Source organism: Apis florea, unplaced genomic scaffold (assembly GCF_048593485.1).
Source record: "Apis florea isolate Af1SG1 unplaced genomic scaffold, ASM4859348v1 contig_1914_pilon, whole genome shotgun sequence".
Classification (NCBI taxonomy): domain Eukaryota; kingdom Metazoa; phylum Arthropoda; class Insecta; order Hymenoptera; family Apidae; genus Apis; species Apis florea.
The window spans coordinates 2,304,550-2,329,372 of NW_028256504.1; the positions used below are offsets into that span (position 1 = coordinate 2,304,550).

General features: G+C 24.9%; 3 protein-coding genes across 15 annotated transcripts in view; 1 reads left to right on the plus strand and 2 right to left on the minus strand.

Annotated features, from left to right (window-relative positions):
* On the minus strand, nucleotides 1-6,215 carry LOC100863881 (uncharacterized). 4 transcript variants are annotated; one of them, XM_086913765.1, is made up of 8 exons: nucleotides 5,890-6,215; nucleotides 4,950-5,193; nucleotides 4,674-4,791; nucleotides 4,453-4,597; nucleotides 4,298-4,385; nucleotides 3,862-4,216; nucleotides 193-3,793; nucleotides 1-103 (listed from the first exon to the last, which is right to left on the minus strand). In XM_086913765.1, exons 2-8 carry the CDS (start codon nucleotides 5,168-5,170, stop codon nucleotides 78-80), a joined length of 4,554 nt encoding a protein of 1,517 aa, XP_086769891.1. In that variant the 5' UTR covers nucleotides 5,171-5,193; nucleotides 5,890-6,215; the 3' UTR covers nucleotides 1-77. The 4 variants fall into 4 exon arrangements, with proteins under 4 accessions (XP_086769891.1, XP_086769883.1, XP_086769884.1 ...); XM_086913757.1 differs by having other exon boundaries at nucleotides 1-3,793; XM_086913758.1 differs by having other exon boundaries at nucleotides 1-3,793; nucleotides 4,950-5,190; nucleotides 5,890-6,015.
* wcy (WW domain-containing adapter protein with coiled-coil wacky) overlaps nucleotides 6,124-24,823 on the plus strand; it is a 22,720-nt gene continuing 4,020 nt past the window's right edge. Inside the window, exons 1-14 of one of the 9 annotated variants that reach the window (XR_015293955.1) lie at nucleotides 6,124-6,967; nucleotides 7,175-7,208; nucleotides 8,817-9,057; nucleotides 9,930-10,015; nucleotides 10,419-10,499; nucleotides 11,328-11,526; nucleotides 12,011-12,349; nucleotides 12,425-12,648; nucleotides 12,755-12,896; nucleotides 12,971-13,194; nucleotides 13,294-13,421; nucleotides 13,507-13,586; nucleotides 16,511-16,605; nucleotides 16,655-17,081. Coding sequence is in view for 5 of the 9 variants with exons in the window: in XM_086913842.1 (XP_086769968.1) it covers nucleotides 6,863-7,038; nucleotides 7,175-7,208; nucleotides 8,817-9,057; nucleotides 9,930-10,015; nucleotides 10,419-10,499; nucleotides 11,328-11,526; nucleotides 12,011-12,349; nucleotides 12,425-12,648; nucleotides 12,755-12,896; nucleotides 12,971-13,194; nucleotides 13,294-13,421; nucleotides 13,507-13,585 (1,953 nt within the window). In the remaining 4 variants the exon portion in view is untranslated. Of the gene's footprint in view, nucleotides 7,039-7,174; nucleotides 7,209-8,816; nucleotides 9,058-9,900; nucleotides 10,016-10,418; nucleotides 10,500-11,327; nucleotides 11,527-12,010; nucleotides 12,350-12,424; nucleotides 12,649-12,754; nucleotides 12,897-12,970; nucleotides 13,195-13,293; nucleotides 13,422-13,506; nucleotides 14,037-16,510; nucleotides 17,082-24,823 lie in introns of those variants that run through there. The other 8 variants (XR_015293958.1, XR_015293959.1, XR_015293957.1 and 5 more) reach the window with 8 other exon arrangements.
* The window catches only part of LOC100865653 (uncharacterized), a 7,046-nt gene continuing 421 nt past the window's right edge, over nucleotides 18,199-24,823 (minus strand). Inside the window, exons 2-8 of one of the 2 annotated variants that reach the window (XM_003691034.4) lie at nucleotides 23,727-24,014; nucleotides 23,353-23,659; nucleotides 23,046-23,266; nucleotides 22,588-22,967; nucleotides 19,329-22,482; nucleotides 19,063-19,184; nucleotides 18,199-18,970 (exon numbers count right to left, since the gene is read on the minus strand). In XM_003691034.4, the coding sequence (XP_003691082.3) occupies nucleotides 18,913-18,970; nucleotides 19,063-19,184; nucleotides 19,329-22,482; nucleotides 22,588-22,967; nucleotides 23,046-23,266; nucleotides 23,353-23,659; nucleotides 23,727-24,014 (4,530 nt within the window). In that variant the 3' untranslated portion in view covers nucleotides 18,199-18,912. The remainder of the gene's footprint in view (nucleotides 18,971-19,062; nucleotides 19,185-19,328; nucleotides 22,483-22,587; nucleotides 22,968-23,045; nucleotides 23,267-23,352; nucleotides 23,660-23,726; nucleotides 24,015-24,823) is intronic. The other variant, XM_086913786.1, reaches the window with a different exon arrangement.

Below are 24,823 nucleotides of genomic sequence, written 5' to 3' on the forward strand. Positions count from 1 at the left end.
TGAAATATATATAAATTTTATTGTACATAATATAGTTATTTCATAAAAATATTTAATTATACAAAATTTATATTTATTTATTCAACATGATGATATTCTAAAACTACATAGAAAATAAAATAAATTTTAAAATAAGAATTAGTTTATTTTTAAAGTAAAATAAATTATCAAGAATATTTAAAATAAAATTACCTTTTTTTTTTATAGAGACACAATGATTTTTTTTCTTTTTCTGCTGATTTATAGAACAAACAATTCCATTTGTTGAAGTTGGCTGAATAAAATTTTGAAGTTGTAATTTTCTTTTTTTCAAAGATATATCTTCATTCAAAGTTGTAATTATTTGTTCTTTAATAGAATTTGATGGTTGCATATCTATATCTTGTAATGACCACTTGGCATTAGATTTTCCATTATTATTTGAAACTTTAGTTGTATTCTTATCTGTTATGAGATTTGCTTTGATTATATCAGTATCAATTTCCATCTTTTTTTCTGATAGTTTGAAACAAGATTTATTTTTAGATATATGTGATTTTTCGGATATACTTGACATACTTGAATCTTCTGAGATGTCTTCCATGATATCTTGAGGATTTTCTAGTTTAGAATCTTCTTTGTAGATTGTATCCACCATAGAATCTTCATAAAGATTTAACAAAATTTGTTTTTGTTGAGACATTTGTTTTACTTCTGGGCAATTTAATTGTTTATTTTTCTTTTTAGATGTACAACAAGTTTTAGGAGATGTTTGACAATATGACATTTGAAATGTTGATAATGGTGATTCACATGTATTTTGTACATTTTGATAATTCAAAGGATTGATAATAGTAATTTCTGAACATCTTAAGTTTAATTCATCTTGATTGGGTTGAATAATAGATGTAAATGATTCTTTTTCTTTTTTTTTCATTTTAATTTTTTTTTTAGAATTTAATGTCCATTTAGGTAATTTAGATTGTGTACTAATTTTTATTTTATGTTTTGTAATATGATTTTGTTTTTCTTTATTGTATTGCATAGTTTTTTGAATATTTCTTTGTCTCATAGAATTTTTATGTTTTTGTTTAACACATTGAAATGTTGTATCAATATTACATGATATTGAATCTGTGGAAGACAATAAATCACAAGAATCTAAAGATTGTTTTTTTATAAAAGGACTAGTTTCAAGTTCTGTACATGAATATTTTTGTGATGACTGAACATTATCTTTTGATTGACTTAATATATAATTCATATTTGATGAAATGTTATTAGTAATACAAATTTCAGGTAAATCTTGATTTTTTGTATCACTGAGTTGAACTTGATTAATATCTTTTTTTTGAAAAATATATGATTTTTCTATAAAATTATCGGTATTAAACTTATCAGTAGGACTAGAAAGACTGTATTTAGGAAATGATTCTTTATCTTCAGAAGATATGTTATCTGAATTGACTAAAACAGTTGAATGATCAGAGAACGAAGGTATACTTTTACTTAATGAATAAGAATCAATTATTTTTTCTGCACTTGTGTTTAATCCAAATCCAACTATATCCATACTATCATCAATATAACGATTTTGATTATATAATTCTTTATTCTCTTGTAAAAATGTATTTTCTAAATTATTCTTTTCTGTAATTTTTTCTTCAAAATTTAATTCAGATATATTAGAATTTTTTGTTGATATTTCATCTTTAAAAGTTTTTTTAATTAATCGCGGATTAATTGCCTGTGCATTTGAATACATAAAATCGTTTGAAGGAGAATCAAAATCAAATAAACTATTTAATATTCCAGTTATTCCAAGACTACCTTCAGGTAATAATGTTTGAGAATTTTCTGTATTTGATAAAATATATTTTTCTTCTGTTTCATTAGAATGCATATATTCAGATGGTGAAAAAAAATCTTTAATACAATCTAATACACTATTTGAATTATCATAATTAATTGGTGACATCAATGGAGATTGTGAATTTTCCCAAATTTCTTGTTCATCCTTAATAGTTATATGTACATTTAGAATACTATCTAAAATATCAATATTTTCAAATTCATCTACAGAACATGATTTTGCATCACTTTTTTGTGGCAAATTTTCTACTTTAGAATTTTCTGCTTTCCAATGTATATCTCGATCTAATTCTTTAGTATTTTTCAAATCATGTATAGAAGATATATCACATATCTGATTATCTATTGATGTATTAATTTTACATTCATTTGTTTTCAATATCTTATCTTTTAAAATTTCAAAATTTTCATTATTTTCTTCTTTAATGGGATGTTCAAATTTCGATTTTATATAGTTATCTATAGAATTTGATTTGTTTTCGAGAAGAATATTATTTTTTTCATGAGAACAATATTCTTCTGATTGAGATATTGATTTATAAAGTTTATCTAAAAAATTAATATCTTGACATCTGCATACATTTAATAAATCTTTTTTCCCACGAAATTTTAAAATTTTGCTGAGTTCTTCTTTTTCTGCATTTGTCAATGAATTAATATTTTGTATCCATTTTGATGATGATTCTGTAGATTGATTTCCCAAAACTTCTTGTTGTTTTTCCGCATAAACAGTCATAATATGTTCACCAATACGATTTAAAACATCCATACATTTATCAAGATCATTTAATATACACATTATATTTTTGTCACAAATTGATGTTTTATCAATAGCATCCTTATCTATTGTATTTTGAGCCACATCATTCTTTGTGATATTAAATATGCTATTGTTATGGTAGGAAAAAGGTTTTATATCAATTTTTTTACAACAACTTGTGCATTCATGAATTTCATGAGCAATGTTTTGTTTCATGGTTTCTATTATTTCTGGACTATTCATGGATTGCAAATGACTATCACTTTGTACATAAATAGATTCATTTTGACAGTAAGTATTTTTTTCTATCACATTAAGATCTATATTTGTTGGTAACTCTTGTTTTATAGATTGTACATCTGTAATATTATTTTGGCACTCCTTTGACAATAATATTGTCTTTATGGAACTTTCTTGTTGAGTATTCATTTCATTACATTCATTAATTGTATTTTTATAAAAAATGTTATATTCAGAAGACATTTTATTTTCATTCCTACTTTCTTTCAGTAGATTTAATATAGTTTTTGGTTCTTTAATACTTTGTCCCATAGTACTTAGAATTTCCAGCAAATATAGAACTTTATTGAATTGTGTATCAGTTTGTTTTGTTGATGAATTACATGTATCACATTGTTTATGTTGAAACATATATTTTACTTCATTTTTATTGAGAATATAATCCTGTGTATTTTTTAAATTATGAGTATTATCATGAAATGATTTTTGTTCCATTAAAGTATTACTTTCTGTAGTTTCATTAATTTTATTATTTGAAATTGGTTGTTTTTCAAGAAGAATATTATGGGAAAATTTTTCAGAGTTCTTCGTACTATGAGCATCTGAAATTATTACTTGATTTTTATGTTTTAGTTCATCAATTTGTTTCTGTACTTTATATTTTTTCTTTACCATTTTTAACCATTCTAAATTTCTTTGACACTTTTTCTTTCTTTTCTTTTTATCTGTTTTTACTTCATCTTCTTTAGTTAAATCAATTAAAATTAATTCTCCAGGTTTTAATTTTGATATCTTTTTATAATTTTTAAGTCTGTTTCTTGATGGGAGAAGTTCATCATTATTTTTATTATTTTTTATTCCATTTTTAAAAGCATAATTATTTTCTGTATCATTTTTTATTAATTCACAATTTATAAAATTTTTTTGAACACTATATGAATCCTAAAAATAACCAAATCAAAATAATATTTAATCAATAATATTTATAATTCTTAATAAAAAAAATTTACCTGTAAATATAAATCAGAATTTTGTGTTATGAAATTATCTTTAGATTCAACAAACATTGCTTCTTCAAATACTAAAAAATTATTACATGCAGTTTTTAAATTAAATACATTTGATTGTAATAGACCAAGAGTTCCATTTTCAAATTCTGTTGGAACTTTACATATAATCTTCAATAATTCATCACGCATTTTTGGAATACATGGACCTAATATTGTTAAAGCTATCTTGTTCACTTCCTTTTTTTCTTCTATAGTTTCTTTCATTTTTTTCCATATTTTTAGAACAAGTAAATATCTAACATATTCTACATCTGTTAAAGATTCCACACTTTTCTTGAAACTAGTAAAACTTTTCCTAATATAAGAAAAATAATTTATATTATGTAAAAAAAAACTTTATATTAAAAAAAGTAGAAAATATTAAATATTTACATACACGAATATAAAATCAAAAATTTTTGAATATTTTTTAGTAACAAATTTTAGTTTAAGCAATACTCTAAAAATATGTTTTTCTGAATTACCTAGAATAAAAATATTATTTTAATATTTTTTATTCAAATTTTAAATGTTTTTTTTTTTTTAACTTACTTAGATATATCCATAATGCTGAAAGCAGTTTTGAAGCAATTTTAGATGAATCCATAGTGTGTGTAAAAGTTTTAAGTTCTATATCTATGTATATTCCTAACAGTATTGACATTTCATTTAAATATGAGTTGTAATCATTAACATGCTATTAAAAACATTTATTAGTAAATTTTTAATATATTATCATTTTTATTATATTCATAATTTATGATTTAATATACCTCTTTAATATCATTCCAATAAAGATGAAAAAATGTTAATGTAGTACTCAGATGATTTTTTAATTTTGTCATATCCAATGCTTTTTCACAATATGTATTTATATTAGTTAAAATATTTCTAAAATACATAATATTAATTAATATTAGTTTTAAATTATAAAAATTAATTTCAATATAAATAATTTTTTCATTTATATATTATATGTACATTTTCATTTCTTTTAATATATATATATATAAAATATTTTTTTTTCTTAGAAAATATAATAATCTTACTGTGTATAAAGGAAAAGTAAATGTTTTAATAATTCATAACTTCTATGTCCCACAGATGAACACATTAGATTATTAAATTTATCAAGCCATAGAAATATATTTTCACATGATTTAATATCATTGAAATGACTAATTATATATTCTTGATTTACATATTTTTTTGACATACTTATAGGATTATTGCATGTCAATGTTAAATCTACTTTATTTCTTTTATCCATTATTTTTTTTTTATAAAAATCTGCTGTAAATTTATTAAAATTAATATTATATTTAATTATCATGCATTTATAATTACATAAGAGATATAATATAAAATTTGAATATTAAATTTAGATATAATTTAAAAAATTATTTTTAAACTATACAAATATTTAAAAAAATAAAAATATATAATTTTTATATAAATTTGAAAGAATGTTAATCGTTGATATATTTTCTTATATTTCTTATGCCTCTCAATATTTATCAATAAATTATTTACTGAATTTGAAATAAAAAAATTGTTTATATTTGTATCTTATGATTACATTTTATAGAATAAACTATAATTTAAAAATTATTCTTATTAAAATTTAAAATCTAATATAATTGTATGTAATATTATAATAATATACTATTTTTTTTAATAATATAATATATTATTAAAAGATAAAAAATATTATGTATTTTTCTTGAAATAAATTAATCAAATTGTAAAAAATAAAATTTACAATAAACACATCTTAATATAATATTTAATACAATTATATATTGCTACGATTTCATAATATAACCACGTGTCAATGTTACATTATAAAAGTCTAAATAATAACAATCAACAATGAAAGAACACAAGTTTCTTGAATATGCATTTGTTTTTAGAAGCGTGTCGAGAACACAGAGATTAAATAATCTTCGCTTCTTAATATGCATTGTTATATTATTTACTATTACATACCTGCAACAAAATGAAATTAAACGGGAATGATCATCACTTTTATTTTGTCGTAATAAGGCGTCTCATAGCTTTAGTTCTTTACATTTCCTACAGCATAACCGCATACAACTATAAATTTATTGCAACTTGCGCCGCCTATTGTCGGTGTGCTCGAAACTTATGATAGCTCTTCGAAAATCGAGTAAAACACGACGCCTGGCGTCAATGCTGAATCAACGCCGCCGTTATTTTAACAATTTGAACGTCACTACGGAAATTACAAATACAGGTACGGCCGCACCCTTTAAAGAACCCCAATATATTGTTGATAATTTAAAAATATTTTTCTATTGATAATGAAATTGGCGATATATTGAAATGTTATTATACTTTCATAAATCATTTTTCTCCATTTATTACAGTAGATGCAAATTTTAGAAATTATAATTATATAACTGATAGTCATTGTGAGAATTATTTAAATTTGGTGTTTGAATATTTTTACATTTATAATGAATATAAATTTCTTTAAAGTAAAAAAAAAACTATATATTTTTCTCTCTATATGTATGATATTTAAAAAATAAATAGAATAATATGATTATATAATTTTCATTACATATGAACAAATATAATCATTTCCATTTTGAATTTACACGCATATTTCACAAATAAATCTTTCATCAAATATTACAATCATCTTATTTAAGTTAACAATAAAATTAATAAGTTTTTATATAATTTAAGTACAAAATGTATTAATCAAATTGACAAAAGAATTTTAAAGCACACAGATCACACACTGTCACGTGCAGTTAAATGGATCAGTTCAAAGATTTTAGTATATACGCTCCTGAATAGAGAAGTGCACACCGAAGCGCAGACGTTACTCGAACTTTTCGACTATAATAACCGCTAGCGGCCGATCACGTATGTGACATGGCGTCCGGGTAGAAAGAAAGTTGACTGTTAAATAAGCGTTAATGTTGTTTTTATGACATTGACCAACCGAAAAGGGAACATCCGAGGCCGCGAATTTCCCACAGACACCGGCATTGATGGTAATGCATGCGAGGAAACCACAAAGGATCAGCGATGGGTAGGGTACCGCCGTCAAATACCCAATCCTGACACAACCAACCTCTACTCACCTCACCTCTCATCTTCAAAGTCCGTCCATCCGACCCATTCGACATTACTACTACCGCCATTCGCGGAAGATTTTCCTCGATGGAAATTTTATTTTCCATCTTGGAACGTCCGCTGTCTTGTAATTCTATTCACCATTTTTCTTTTATGATTGCAGGTACTTCGAAAAGCACCAGGCCCATCCCTATCAGGTAAATATCATCCGAGCAATTGGTGTCGGGGGTTTAGGAGTGGGGTAATTCGTCTACAGTGCGATTGTATGCACGATTTTACCGCGATTCTTTTCATTCTCATTAAAAAGAAAATAAAATTCTCTTTTTTTGTTTGCGCTTTTTATTTCGATAATCGTGCAATCAACTGTGTCAATAGTTCTTTCATATTTCTTACATTACTTTCTTTTTTATAGTTCGTTATTAACTAAATCACAATTAGATATTATAGACAAATTATTTATAAGAAATTCATTATAATTTTCAAATGCGCGACATTTTTTTATTTAGTGTCCAATATTTCTTATGTATTTTGCCCGCCTATTTTGTCCCTTTCGTGTGGCGCAAATATCGCATAGCTTTTGTATGTGATGTGTATACATGTATATATGTATGTATAATATGTATATATATATATATATTTATATATATACACATACACACGAATATATACTATATATATTTGTATATATATTTTTTTTACATTGAATTTCAATAATCGAGTGTCAAATAATTTCATTTACATAATTATTTTAAAAAATTTTAAATATGAGTTGTAAATCATATGTATCATAAAAAAAAAATTGTTTTTCTTTTCTATATAAATTTGCTGATCTTTATATATTAAAAAACATATATTTTAAAATTACACAAGTGAACTGATTATTGCCTATTTTTTGATTAATGAATCCCAAAAATCTTATTTAATGAATATAAAAGAACATTGAATTATTAAATTATATATATATATATTTGTTGAGTATAAAATTTTTTTTGTTATAACTTTATTTTCGTTTTTTTTATGTTTCTGCTATTATATAAGAAATATATAAAAATTAAATATAATAAAAAAATTCTCTTTTAAAATTCGAATAAAAATTTTAACTAAATATTGTCCTTGGAAATATTCATTTAATTATCAATATTATTAAAAATATGCAATAGTTATATATACTTTTTAATATAATTTTATAATTTATATTTAATATCTTATAAATATTGTATAAATTGCTCACTTTTGCTATTTTTGCTAAAAGATAAAAATTTTATTTAATATTGTAAACATAACCTCACTTTTAGAAAATCAATAATTCATTCTTCTATATTATGCAGATTACTAATAGTATATTAGAAATATTACATGAATAAATTAATTATAATCTTTTTTTGTAATATATTATTTGTAACAGTTGTGTTTTAATAAAAAATAATAAATAATTTCAGATACTTCATTTATGTTTAATGCATTGAATTTTTCTTTAAGTCACAACACTAGTATTATATTATGTTTTTTATGTAAAACATAATATATAATTAGATATTTTATATGTATAATTGGAATTTAATATAATAAACAATTTTATATATATTAACTTTTGTATATAATTATAATTTATCACAATAACAATTTTGTTTAATAATTATTTTTTATATTAGTTACAATAAAAAATATAAGAATATAAAAAACTATATTAATATTTTTTTGTTTTTAAATTATTTTTTTTTATTTTTCAATTATTATTTATTGATAATTAATAATTAATTAAGATGATTTTTTAATTATATTTAATATGTCATATTTTTTTACAGAACGCAAAATATAGTAGTTCTAAGGGTGGCTACTCCTCATCAACAACATCATCAGATAGTCGTTACGAAGGACGTATGCGAGATTCCCCAAATGGCAACTCTTATAGTCCAGCTGGGGGCTTGGGTATGGGCATGGGAACAGATAGAGATAGTCCTCGCAGTTACACATCCAAGCCCCTATACAAGAAGGAGAGAGAAAACAGAGACTACAAGTTATCCTCCTCTAGGGACAAGTATTCAGGTAATTAACATTTAAATTTTCATTAAATTTTTTAGAATAATGTAAAATTATCATATTTTAAAATATAAAACAAATATATATACTGCAAATATATAAAACATTAAAACTATATTAAAAAAAATTTAATATTGTATTTGTCAAATATTTTAATTAGGAGAAATTTGCTAGATTCACTTATTGTGACAAATAATAATACAGTCATTTTTGCTATAACCTGTTAATTTTATTTGTAAAACAAAAGATTTAATTATTTAATTAGCAATTAAAATTCAACTTTATGCATGATTAACTAAAAATATATTAAATGAATATTATTTTAAAGATTAATAGAAATAAAAATTGATATCTACAATAATATATTTACATAAATATAATATTCATTATTTATAATTATTATTATTATAATTAATAATATTTTATATCAATATATATATATATATATATATGAAAATAATAATATATATGAAAAATATATATAAAAATTAAAGTTAGTTATAATCTATATTTTTATATTTCATTTTATTTTCATAATATTTTTAAATATATTTCAGAAGATTAATATTCTATTTTTGTTATAACATGTTTATATTTAATTTTTATATTTAAGAGATTTAAAATAAATAGAGTTTTGAAATATTAATATGTAAAAAAAGTTAATAAAAAAAAATATGTTATATATTTAATTATTTTTTCTTTTAATGAATAATGCTTATTATCATTTTGTATTACTATTTTAATTATAGAATCTGTGTTATGGCAAAATCGACTGTATAATGACTTTGAGAATTAAAGTTTTCTTTCTTTCTTCAGTATAAAAACAGGCTTGTGTCTTAACATTTTCAGCTGTAACATGCTTGCTTGCATATGTGTAGATTGTGCACGATCCCCAAAAGACAAGAGAAGCCGTGAGAGCAGAGATTCAGAACACAGGACCAACCATGATAGGAGTAGTGGAGAAGTAAGAATATTTTCAATAAAAATTTTAAAATGTATTAATTTAATTAATATAGTTGAAAATTAATTTTTTCTTTTTAATAAATTCAAATATTACAATAAAATTTCTAATCATATATTATTATAAATATAAATTAATAATTTAAAGTAATTAACAAATAAAATAATTTATTTGAATTAATTTATACTGTATTATTATGAATGTATTGAATTTTTTCCTAATTCTATTTTAAATATTTTTTTGTTCATTTTTTTTAATATTTATATTGTAAAACAATTTATACATAGTCATTCTTTTGAATATTCTTTGATAATTGATTTATGAATAATACAAATATTCTGGAAAATATATAATATTATATTTCATATTGTATAATATTTAAATCTTTTTTTATTGATTTTTATAGATTTTACATCCTATAAAATTATCATCAAATTCATCAAGAGAATCTTCATCTCAAAGAAAACCATCACATAATTCCTGTCAGGTCAGTATAAAATGTACTTCATATAATTATTACAAAAAAAAATATATTTATAAAAACATAAAAAATAATTAAAATACATTTGTAATATATTGACTGTCATAAAATTTGTGATAAGACAATTTTAAAATAAATTATATTATATAAGATTTTATTTTCATGAACAGCTTAGAAATTTCATTTAAAATATATAAAATATACATACTTTTTTTATTTTTATTTTATTAATAAATTTTTAAATAATTAATTCATGATTTTTTTTAAATTAATTATTAAATTTATTTTATGATTAAATCTTAAATATGACTTTATTATAGCTAAAGATATCTTATAGATATCTTAATATTTTTCAAATTGGTAATTATGAAAATATATTAAGAATATGTTTGTAAATATTTTTGCAAATATGATTATAAATATCAATAAAAATTCATTTTGTCTATAGTTAAATAAAGCGAACAATGATAAAACTATGTATAATCAATGAAATTTATAAGTCGTTTTTAAATAAAATCTCATATGAAAATGTATTTTAAAATTACTTTTGTGAGGAAATATCTAATTATCACGAAATTTTTTGTTTCTTAAATGTTTCATATACATTATAATTAAATTAATATAATAAATAAGGATTTTAATAATAATTAGCATTTAAGCGATATATATCATTTTGAAAATTAAAAAATTGTCAAATATCGAGATTTGATAGGTGTACGTGGAGTCAACAACGTGGACAAATGTAATTTCAACTTTTCGAACAAGTTTTGGAATTTTTATAAATATTTTCCATCGATTCAATCGTTTCCGGAAATTTTAGAACAGTATGTTTAGGACAAACGTGGTGATGAGCGAGGAGGTGCAATGGAACGTTCGGCCAGGTTTGGTGATTGGTCAGAACACATGAGCTCTTCAGGCAAGAAGTATTATTACAACTGTAAAACAGAAGTTTCTCAGTGGGAAAAACCACGGGAATGGATTAGTCGAACAGAAAATCGACAACGTCAGTCCAATGATTATTCTTCTAGGTCAAGTACGTCTAACAATATATTATTAAATAACTTTTTTAAATTCTTTACTTATTGCTAATATTATTTTTTTTACAAAAATATAATTTTTTTCTATTTTAATAATTACAATTTGTTGCTGCTTTATTATCAATATCAATTTTTTGCAAATCAATTTAAATAGTCCTTAATAAATTATTTTGATTTTAATATAAATGAAGAAATTAAAATAAATGTAAAAATATAAATAATATTTTATCCATTTAATATTATATTTATATATCAAATATTTATTTCAAATTAATGTTTCATATTATTCAATATTTCAAATTTATCATTTATATGAAAAGTATAGATTGGATTAATAAAATATATATATATATATATATATATATATATATATATATATATATAAGTTATATAATTTTTTTGTTTCTGTCTAAAATTAATTCATATCTAAGTTAAAAGAATTATTCAATATAGAAGGTTTTTGGTTTTTTTTGGTCGTAGGTCACGATAAACATTCCAACTCGCGATCAAATAGCAGTAGCAGTGTGCGAGATGGTAAATCGCGTCAGTCCGATAAACGAGAATATTGGAGTTCATGCAGTGGAAGTGGTGGTGGTAGCAGTAGAGAAGATGTTTCGATTAGAGAAAGAGAAAGAGAGAAAGAACGAGAAAGAGAACGAGAACGCGAAAGGGATCGGGAATCATGTAGAGAAGAAACTGGAGTAGAGCGTCAAGCACAGGATATGGATATTTCTCCAGGTGATTCCACTCCAACTTCCGAACCTTTAACATCTTGTACTCACGATCCACTGCCTCAAGGTCCTGTTTTGTTGGCTACTGGTATGTATTTAAGCAATATAACGATAAAAAAAAAGGAAAAAATATATATTAATAATGATTGATAATTTATTATAGCATTACCTCGGTTAACATCACATCCACCATCTACACCACAAACACCTGGAAAACTTAGTTCACCAACGCAACAAGGTAATAGTAATGCTCCAGGACCACCAGTTTCACTAGCAAATCTTCCGAGACTTTTATCTCAAATCACAGGCAATAAAGATCAACCTGATATTACACCACAAAAAGCATTACAAACACTTCAAACAGCCGCTATCTTATTATCTAGACAAGTAAGGTCATATTTATAATTTAATAAATTAATTTAATTGTATGATTAATCTCAATATAAAAATATAATAATTATATTCATGTTATTCAATTATTTTTTTTTTGTAGCAGTCGGCTAGTGGAGAACGAAATAATAGTGGAAATGATGTAATGGTCCCACTAAAAGTTGATACAAGCGGTAATGTTACAAGTGAGGGACCACCTACTCCAACACATTCAGAAACCCAGGATTGTATCGATGCTCGAAAATGTATGTTAATAATTGATGAATTTGTATTTAATAAAATCATAGTAATTAATTACCTACAAGTTTCTCTTTCACAGTAACAAGTCCTGGGAGCACGAATTCTGGAGTACAAGGTTTAAGCTCATTGCAAAATCTTAGTACATTAGGTTCCCTTGGAAATTTAAGTAATACAGGTTTACAAGCATTATCTAGAGTACAGCCTCCTTTAACTCCTTCCTTAACACCATCACTTGCTAATCACTATCGGGAAGATTTAACGCAACATGTGCGTGCTTTTCCTGCTGATATTCTTGAAAAACAGGTATTTATTTGAAAATAATTATTTTTAATATTGTATGTTATAATAGGAATATTGTAATATAAGATATATTTTAATATATTTGATAATTGTCATTTTCAGGCACAGAAACTTAGTGAAGAAGCACATACAATGGGAAGTTTACAATGTACAAGAGTATCAGCAGAATTAAAAACGGCACGATCGATAGTGAGGCTGACAGAAATTCAAGCAACGTTACAGGAACAAAGGTATATATACGTTCTTATTTTTTCATTAAAATTGTACAAAATAATTAAATTAAATCAATTGATTTTCTTTTTTTTAATATTACAGGATATTATTTCTCCGTCAACAAATTCAAACATTGGAGGAGCTAAAATCCCAAAATTCCTTCATGTCTGACGATTCTTAGTGTAAGAAACTTTATAAAGTAATTATAATTACAATCTATAATTAATTCATGCAAAAAATAAAACATAATTATTAATATTCTCATTAATATTGAATAATTAAGATTGTACCTAAATTATAATATTATGATAGAAGTGATAAAAATAGTAATGAATATGGGCTGCCTAGAGAGGATTGGCTATTCCGTTTATCAGCTAACGAGTCTTATTACAATTGATTAAGAAACCCACCTCTCTAGGAAGCACAGAAGGCCTATCCACACGCAAACACAACACACTAAGTAAATAGAAAATGAATCTATTCTATCAGTTCATTGCAAACTATTGAATTGTCCACATCGTCTTGTATTACCTATGTTATACGTGTCAATGTTTCATATCCCAAGATTAAGCGGCATTTTAACTAGTTGAAACATTTTTGTTGTAAATCTCGGAATAAAATTCGTGCCAGAAGTTTTAATTCAATTCTTTATCGCCATTGTCTTACCTAATTCCCACATATTTGGAAAAAAGTAGTTTTGCTTTGTAATTATAGCAATCTGTTTCTTTTATTTAAAATTTCATCTTAATATATTAATAGTAAAAGAAAAAAAAAATACATTTTTATGTAACAAAAATTTTTAGTGGACAAGATTGAAACTTGTATAAAATTTGTAAATAATTTTAGAGATTTACAATAATCTAATATATGTTACTTATTCTCAGTGTTTTTTGAAAGCACCTTAACATTGTATTATTAATGCAGATTGTACAGTGTGCCAAAATCAAATAAGTCAAACACTTAGTGTATCTTAATCGTAGATAATTTTTATTTTCTGCATAACTCCTCATACAGCTGTGCAACATAAGAAAATGAATTAACGTTATATAATTATTGTATAGTTCTAGTAAGTGAAAACTGAATACGTAGATTTTATAGTAGACAATGCAACACGATAATCAATTTGAACTTTTAATTAATATTAACTGGGCTACTTTATGTAGAAAAAAATATTTTTTTAATTTTTAATCATTTGTTTTTGTAATTTTTAATTACTTATTTTTATAAAACTTTTTGAAGTGTGAAAAAAATACTTATATTTTGCCCACTCTAACTTTGTTCAAACTATTTAAAGAAGATTACTTTCCTTTGCTTTTTTTGAATTTTGCATTTAAATATATCATGTGACTAAAATAAAATATTTTTTTACTAAAAACATGTAGAACAGACATATGATTATTCAGGATGATAAAACCACAAATACTATAATATTATATTATAATATGGATTTCTTATTTTGTATATTTTCTTTGAGGAACTGTTAAGGAGTGAGCTTGATACTTACAGAAATAAAAAGCAACGCGAAATGTAATCATTAAACAAATACATTTGACCTAAGAATTCGAGACTGCGACTGAATTCTAACATTCGTTTTCAGATTACTTTCTCTATGTGAACCAAAGGGTTTTTATGAAGTACTACACGTGCTTTATTTGTTCTCGTACATTTTACATTATTTACTAAGAAAAAAATTAAAATTTAAAGTATAGTTATATTACACGATAATTGTACTTATTTAAAAACTCTTTGATTCGCATCATTATCTAAATGCCCTCCTTAAAATCGTTATTTACTAGCTATAAAATAAAATTGTAAACCAAAATTAAACGTCATTGTTTTCAATTGATATTTTTCATATATCCTAGTACTGTATAATATAATTATTATGAATACAGCGGAGGATAATAATATTAAGAATAATAATGGTAATAATGTTAACGTGAATGTATCCTATTTACGGTGTTTCTCAACACAAGCTCAATAGCCCTCGTCATTGCAAATGTTACGCATTAAAGCAATGTCACATTTATTCAATAAATTATATTATATGAGGCTATCGAGTTTTTCATTCATCATAATTATATTTATATAATTCGTTCGCAAATAGATCTACTTTTATTCTATGTAATGTATTACTACTATTTTAATTATATAATTTTGTGTTTATTACGTATTTTTCAATAAATCAAATGTCTTCATGTTTTCTTTTAAATAAAATATTTGTAATTTTATAAAGTATTTTTGTTTTTATTCAGAAATAAGAGAATATTAGTAGCTTTCTGTGCTTCATTTGTGCGATTAAAGATTATAAAATTATTAATAATTTATCGGTTGAGAAACACCGATACTCTCACAATATTATCTAACATTATACCATGACATAAGAATGTTATAACATCTCCATAGCACCTGAAGCATACAGTGAACATTCTCCCATGTACATTTTATTTAATTACAGGCAGTCATTGGACTTATTTTATAACAAACTCTCTCATTTGTGAACATTAGATCATTGATTAATACATTCTCAATATAATCATTACAGATATTCATGTAAATTCAGTACAATACATAATTTTCATGGACTAAGATTATAATAAGGCCTCAGAACATTTGACTCATTATTTACATCTCATAACTCACAGAATTTTTGCATCATGTTTAGAAAAAAGATTTCACTAACAAAAGAGAAAAAAAATATTTATAATAATTATTACATATATTTTTACATATGTTTCAACTAAATTATAATATTAAGTGATGACTAATTCTTTATCAAATAATTATAATAATACTTAATTTCATGAAAATATAATATTTTCAGTAATTATAATACAAAGACAAGTATTCTATGAGTCATAAGATGTTAAATATCTATTGTTGAACGATTTTAATGTAGTGCTCTTCAAGTATTTATGCAAACACATTGCAATGGAGAGTACAAACTGCTACAAAACAATTCCAATATGATTTGCTTTACAATCATTAATACATCTACGTCACGCGCTCGTTATGTTTTGTTAAGGCCATATACGAGATTTAATACAAAGGTACTGCCTCTTTTAGGCAGCATTTGATATATTCATTAATTTGGAAATTTGTCTAGGGATAGACAAATGGACGACACAGCCTCGACAGAGAATGTTCACAGTGTAGGACAGCAGCATAGACATATCTCAGCGCAGCCTCACTTTACCATTGGTTAGTATTTCAGCTGGTAATTATACAAAGCTATAATTTTTTAATTTAGACAATATAACTATGTGCAGAAGAGAACCCTTCGTAGAGAAGATCATTTTTTTTATAAAGGATAACATTAAGAGGTACTGTAAGTATTAACTAGTCTATTTCAATTACTGAATTACAATAGATCTTGTTCTACATTTAAACAGTAGAATAATTGCATTTTTAATTGTACAAAGAAAAATGGACTAATACGTTGATATATTTTTTACATACTTAGCAATACTATTTTAGTATAATAGATAACAACTACGAAGGGTATTTTCAGAGTTTGCAATTTATAAATTATCAACATGAAATCAAGATTTCTCTATTATATATTATCCTTGTGTCTTGATAATGTATACAGAAATTAAAAATGTCTTAAAATCTATAATGTAAATATTACACAACATATATAGAGCAACAATATATAACAGAGTTGTTTGTACCTACTTACATATCTACTATGGCAGAAGGTGGGTCTTGTGCCGAGTTATTCTTGGCTACTGTCAATTTTAAGCCAACATTATAGATATAACTATCCTAATCTTAAATAAGACGTGCATGATTTCATATTAATTCATTAATCATTAACACGTCAACTAACTACTTTCTGTATTTAGGGACTTCTAAAAAGAATATCCATTTCATGGTTGTTTAGTGTTTTGGAAACAATTTTGTTATACTTACATTTATAAAAATTAATATCACTCTTGATAAAATTGCACTCATTGTTAAAATCTGTAATTGTATAAACATTGTCATTAGAACGAAAAATATTATAAAAGAAGTGAATCTTAAAAAAAAAAAAAAAAAAAAAAAAAAAGAAAAAAAGAAAAAAAAGAAAAAAAAATATTATATCTTATAAAAGTACGTCAGAATATGACTTTTCATCTATATGTTTTAACAATTAAGTATAATTTTTTAATTTTATTTCTACTAATTTTATTGTAATATACTTAGTTTTGTAAATACAGAATGATACGTTTCCATGATATATTTATGTAGTAGAAATAACAGTAATATACAAAATTGATATCAATTTTAGAAACTCATTATAAAAATATATTTAATTTAGTAACAAAAAGAAGTAACTCTTTAGAAGCCCCATAATAATTTACTTCCATTCAACATACTTCTTGATTCATTTTTCATTCATTCTATGATAAAACACACAACATTACTATAATTTAATCCTATTAAAATGGCATTCAGTATATTCTTATAGGATTAGCTCATTCAATATATAAAAAAAATATACAATTTCGACTACTCAATGCAATTGTTCAGTAATCGTGAGTTTGTACTATCCGAATGCCATTTTTTTATATGATACACGTTTTTTTGGACTAGTACTACAAAGATTGTAGAACTGTCCACAAAATTCTAATTAAAATATAATTAATGTTTATACGCAGTGGGACATCATTGATATTCAGTCAATTCACAAGACTCGTAACGTCTCGAAATTTATAGAAGAAATGAATAAAAGAATTCCATCTGTTGTATGTAAGCACATATTTCTCTTCCATTAAGCTCCTTTAAGATCATGTACCTGACTATGTAAAGTTGTGTATACTGAATTTATTAAAAATAACTAGTCAGGTAAGAATGATTGTTTTTACATAGAAATATAAGAATAAAGCCATTGCAAGTTATTGCAACATTTCTTTCATATTTTACAAAAAAATAATTTTTACTCAATGTACTTCGGCACTGTTTAGTCCTCCTCTCTTCTTATATTAGTTACAAAACCATTGTCACGAGTTGTGAATGACTTATACTTACCTGAGGGATACACTCCCACTCATTATCTTCAATAAATTGCACATATTTAGTGCTTTATTAGATTTCTTTATCGAGGTATTATCTCGTTTCAGCAAATTAAATTGTCACGTCAGTACATATACAGTGTCTTGTTTGGGCAAGGTATTAATAATGCAATAGCATTATAATCTGTTTTAGTTGCAAAACTGGCTTCATGCCAACATCGAAGTATCATTTGTTATTATTGTATAATTTAAATAATTTATAATTTACAGATCCTGTAGAACACAAGTGGTTGTACGCAAGCATATCCTATTGACAAATTAATATATTACATAAAATGCTTGGTATACCACCACATTGATGTGACCGGTCGGTATATGATATTTTCATTGTATCATACTATAACTTTATCATATATTCAAAAACATATTTACACACGCGATTGCATGAAATAGATATAAAAAAAGTGCATCCGAGTGTGTTCTGAACTATGGTTGTATGTTAATTGCCCTTCTACCGCATCCTTCTAAAAGCTTTTTTAATTTTCCGTTGTGTTTGAGTAGGTGTAGCACTGAAATAAAATAACATGTAATATATAATCTCTATAATTAATAATTTATGAATAATTTTTTATAATATAATTTTATATATATTTATACATACTTAAATGTTGGAGGTGCATTGCCGCCAGTGAAGTTAAATGATGGTGGAGTATTAGGATCAAATGTAGGTGTATTATTAGGAGGATTAAAATTAAATCCTGCAGATGGTGTAGAAGCAGGTACCTAAAAATAGGAATCAATTATTTAGATTAATATAATGAAACATTCAATATATTAAAATATATAAATTAAAATAATTAATAAATTGAAACATTGATTAAATATAATCATAATAATTTTTAATTTAATTATAATTATTTTACTTACAACTACACCAAAATTAAAACCTCCTGATGATGTAACAACAGGTGTTGTAGTTCCAAAATTAAATCCTGTATTTGAAGGAGTAGAGGAAAATGAAGATGATGCTTGATTTTGTGCTCCAGGTTGTGGTGTACCAAAAATTGTAGGAGGTGTAGCTGCAGTTTGAGCAAATGCTGTTGCTTCCGGTTTAGGTGCATTAAATGTAAAGCCAGAAGAATTTGTTGATGTAGGATTATTGAATGTATTTCCAAATAAATTGTTACTTTGTGGAGTGGATGTATGACTACCAAATGTAAATAATGGTTTCTGTGTCGATTCACCAGGATTAGTATTTGCAGAAAAATTGAATCCAGTTCCTGATTTTGCTACTGCTTGAGGAGGACTAGTGCCAAATGTGAATATATTTGAATTTGATGTGCCAGTTTCATTTGGCTTTGAGGTAGATCCAAAAATACTGGGTGTTGATTCAGTGGTAAATGTTGAAGTAGTATTATTACCAAAAACAGGAGTAACAGACGATCTAAAAAGTGTTGGTGTAGCTGATGATCCACCAAAAGGTATTGGTGTTGCAGTTGATGGTTGCAATGGTGAATTGAATAAAGATGTTACTTTGTTATCTGTATTTCCAAACACAGGCATTTTTGTGTCAGGTGAACCAAAAATTGGTTTATTTTCTGTATTTCCAAATATTGGTACTTTATTCTCTGGTATTGCAAAAGTTGAGGATTTATTTGTATTTGCAGCACCAAATGCAGGTTGTTTATTATCTTCAGTTGAAGTTTGTCCAAATGTTGGTGTAGTTTTTGTATCATTATTAAACAATGATGGTGAATTAGAAATATTTGAGAATAATGTATTTCCAGAAGGAGCATTTGGCAATGCCCCAAAAGTTTTAGTTATTGAAGATCCTTCCCTTGTTTTACTATCTCCAAATGTAAAAGTATTAGATAAATTAGCTGTAGGAGCCGAAGTCGATATTTGACCAAAAGTTGGTACAATCGATGTTTGTGTAGTTGGTTTTGATTCAAGAAATGTAAAGGAAGATTGAGTAGAAGATGGAAGACTTGATACCACAATTGTAGAAGTACTGCTAGTAACTGCAATTGTACTACTTGGTACTCCAAATGAGAAGCTAGCAGTTGATTTAGTTTCTTGAGTACTACTTTGAGCTATTGAAGACAATGTGTTTGTATTAATAGCATTAGAAGATTCTATAGTTCCTGTATTTGGCTTTGAAACTTCTATTATAGTATTTTCAATTTGTTTTTCTTCCTTTGTATCTGATTGTACCATTGTAGGTTTAGATGTATCAAATGTAAATGTAGATGGAATTGTTGTAGTTGTTACATTTGCAGATTGTTTATTACATTCTATTGTTTCACTCTCACTTTTAGCTATACCAAACGAAAATAATGGTGTTGTGTTTTTCTCTATTTTTTCTGGATTTTGCTTTATATCAGTCTTCTCACTATTACTTGCGTTAGTTTGAAAAGCATTTTCTGAAGTTGAAAGAATATTATTTTCAGATTTTTGTGTTTCATTTATTTTCTTTTCTTCTTTTTGTATACCAAATGTAAATTGACCAGTTTGACTATTTTGTTGACTTTCGCCAAATTTAAAACCATTTGAAGATATTGTACTATCAGTCTTTTCTTGACCAGCCTTATCAATGCCAAATTTAAAACCAGTACTATTTGCAGGTATATCAAAATTAAATTGTAAATTGGAACTAATATTTGCAGAAGTAGAATTATCCAATTTTTTTGAACCTGGCTTTGAATCACCACAAGCTACACATATAGTAACTTTTGCTTCATTTTGTATCATACAAGTGTTACAATTCCACGCACCATCAGGTTTTTTAAATTTATCTCCAAATCCATTTGGAAACATTGACAGAATATTCTTTGTAGTAATTCCAACACTTGGTTTAGCTGTATTACAACATGGACAAGAATCAATAGAAATAAGATTTCTAACCATACAACAAGGACATTCCCATGTTTCTTTACTTGATTTTAATTTATCTATATTTGAGAATGTATTAGTTGATGTATTGGTTCTACTATCTTCATTTGCAGATATATCTGTATTATCTGTAGGATTCATATTTTTTTGTGGAGTAATTTTTAATTCATTTGATTTAAATGTATTGCAAGAACATGTAGTTGATTTTTCAAAATCTTTTGATTTACATTTAGGACATTCTTCAAATTTTTCTTTATGTTTGACAAATTTAATTTCTTGCTTTATATCTGGTTTAAGAGCACTGCATGCAATACATTTAGTATCAGTTTGTTTGTTTCTTAAGAAACATGACGTACATTCCCACTGATTACTTGAAAGCTTAAATTGCAATCCAAAATGATCTTTTACTGTAGTTTTTAATTCACTGGTATTATTAGATGTTGATATTTCAGAAATCTTTTTATCATTTTTATCCTTATTTAATTTGATAGCTTTACAAGTAAAGCAATGTTTTTCGGAATCATTGTTTTTGAACAAACATTCGGAACATTCCCACATATTAGATTGTGAATTTAGAGCTTTAACAATATTATCATTTATATTTGGACTAACAGTATTTATTTTATTAATAGTTTCTTTATTTGAATCTAATTGCATTTTTGATTCATTTGATTTTTCAGATTTAGAACAAAGAATATCCATAACACTCCCTGATTTTAATTCATCTGAAGAAATAGTACCATCACTATTTTTTATTTTTTCTTTTAGTCTAGGAGCTATAGACGAATCAGACCAAATAAAGTTTTGTATTATAGGAGGTATATATTCATTAGAAGATATATTAGATTTAATATCATTTTTGTTTAAAGATGAACTTATATCATTAGATTTATCAATTGATTGTTTATCAGCATTAATTGGGCTACTAAATGTAAAGTTATTAATCGATTTTAAATTCTTCGTCGTACTTGTTACTTTTATAGGACTTGCAAACGTGAATGTATCTTGTTTATCTGTACTAACTTCATCTACTATCATAGTATTAGTAGATGGTATAAAATTGAAATTAGGTAAAGAAGATATTGGTAAAGGTATATTTGGTAAATTGACGGGTTCAATTGTATCTTCCTGTTCAAGCTTTGCTCCTTTAGTTTTTCCATGATGTTTTAAATCTTCGTTAGTTTGTGTCCTAAAAAATGATTGCATATAATGAATGCACACAACTTAAAATTTACAACATAAATAAACATACATACGAGAATATTGTACATGAGAAATAATTATATATATTTACCTGAGATGATATTCTTGTGGAGGCGGTGGTTCGCTTCGAGCTGAAATAATTTTTCTAGCTGCAACTGTTGTATCTTGTAATTTTTGCCGCCGTCTTAATTTTAATATATCGGGTACAGTTGGTACAGTTAATTCACGAGTTAAATGACGTAATCCAACTTTAGTTGATGTCATTTCCTCCCTTGTCCTTTTTTTATTTATTGATGATGTATTATTCATCATTTTTAATGGAATCTTTTTAGCATCAGTTATTGGCGACGAAAAATGTTCTAATGCTTCCAATATTTTCTTAGCAGTTTGACTCATACCAGATGAATCAATTCCTGCTGTATTAGATGGTTTTACTTCAACACTTGTTCTTTTAGGAACTTTAAGTTGAATCTAATGTTAATAAAAAATGTTTATAGTAAATGATAAAAATTATTTAAAATGATTTTAATTTCACTTAGTAATTCATACCTCATTTGAACTATTAAACAGATTACGACCTTGCTTATAAAGACCTACTGCATTTGCTCCACCAAAAGTAATATTTCCACTGTAAAAAGGAGATGCCAAGGGAGATGCACGATCCGGCGTGTTTGTCATGATTGATGCATTAAAGCTCGGTCTACGACTACTTAAAGTATCTCGGCTGTTATTATCTAAAAATAAAGATCTTGGAGACTGCATATGATTGGCTAAAAAAAATTTATATATTAAAAAAAATGATTATTTATATTAAAGTAACAAATCAACAACAAAAGAAGAGAGAAATTTGACTTACTGAAACTTAATTTATCATCATTGAATCTTTTTCTCTTTGAAAATGGTGAGTGATAAGAGACATTTGATGGAGCTTCTTGTCTATTTGTTTGTGGAATAAGAGAGCTACAACCACTAGTGCTTTCACTGGATTCAGAATTATCATCCGTACCATTTGTAGTTCCATTATTTGTAGTAGCAACTAATGAATTTAATTCAGATCTCTGAGGTGCTACATTTCTAATACTCGATTGCATTGTAGGTGTAGAAGATACTAAATGACTAATCCCACTTGGCCCGGCCATTCCAGGTTTACAAAAATCTTCACTCTATAAAAAAATTATTAATTGAAAAATTTTTTTATTGATTGAAATTAATATTTTCTAATATGTTTACCACTTCATTATGAATTGAATATTGTTGTTTAGCTACACTGGTTTTGTTGATTGTTGATTTAGTCCTTGGTTGAATTGAAAATGTACCAGGTGGATGAGTGACATCCATACGAATACATGGTCGTTTTAAAGGTGGAGGTTTTTGTATATCTTCTTCTGATTCAACCTCTTCAAGATTTTCGTTATCTTCTAATACATCTTCATTTTGAGATGAGTTAAACCACTTACTGATCCACAATCTTTGTGGTATAAGATCTGTTACTTTTGTTGCCACTTTTTTTACAAAAGACTGAAATGTAAAGAAAATAAAGATATGTATCAAATAATGTTTAAAAATATTTTTATAGTCTAAAAAATTATTTAATATTATAGAAAATAAAAAAAAAATTGAATATCTTATATAAAGAAAAGATATATGTATGAATTTTAAAATCATATATATTATATATATTGTGTATATGTTGTTTTATATATAATTTTACTTAAATTAATATGTTAAATAATAATTGAATAAATATATACAAAGAACAAATTAACGAGTTATTTAAATATATCATCATAGCTACAAATATTTTATGAAATTAATATATGTAAGGACATAATACAGTAATAATTGCAATACATAAAAAGTCATTTTTAAAATTGAGGTTAAAACGTTCATTTGAAAAGTAAATTAAATTTTATATTAATTTAAATCAATCGAATTAAACGAATATTATTATCAAAAAAAGGAAAATGATCTTTAAAAAAGATTACAAGATATTGCGTGAATTTGCGCAAAACACGATTTTCCAACGTCATGCGTGCCTTTTTTACACACGTATTAAATATGAATGTAAACTGATAACGTTTAAACTTTATAAAACTGAAAGAATGATAAATTTACGAGAATTAAATTATATGACAAATTCTCAAAAATTTTTTTTGTAAAAAACAATATTTCAAGGTTACGTGTTATAGGCGTCTTGATGGATATCTCATGAGTGAAGTAGTATAGAAAAGATTGAGGTTATCGAGTGGACTCACATAACCGTGACATCGTCTAAATATAATGAAAATATATTTTAGAAAAAGAATAGTCATGTAAAGAATATTTTA

What these genes read in the sequence shown, in the direction of transcription:
- LOC100863881 (XM_086913757.1), bottom strand. Translation starts at nt 5,170, where the DNA reads ATGGATAAAAGAAATAAAGTAGATTTAACATTGACATGCAATAATCCT. An exon ending in ATTTTTGATTTTATATTCGT is followed by an intron (nt 4,217 to 4,297) that starts GTATGTAAATAT and finishes TTCTTATATTAG; the next exon opens with GAAAAGTTTTACTAGTTTCA. An exon ending in ATTCTGATTTATATTTACAG is followed by an intron (nt 3,794 to 3,861) that starts GTAAATTTTTTT and finishes GGTTATTTTTAG; the next exon opens with GATTCATATAGTGTTCAAAA.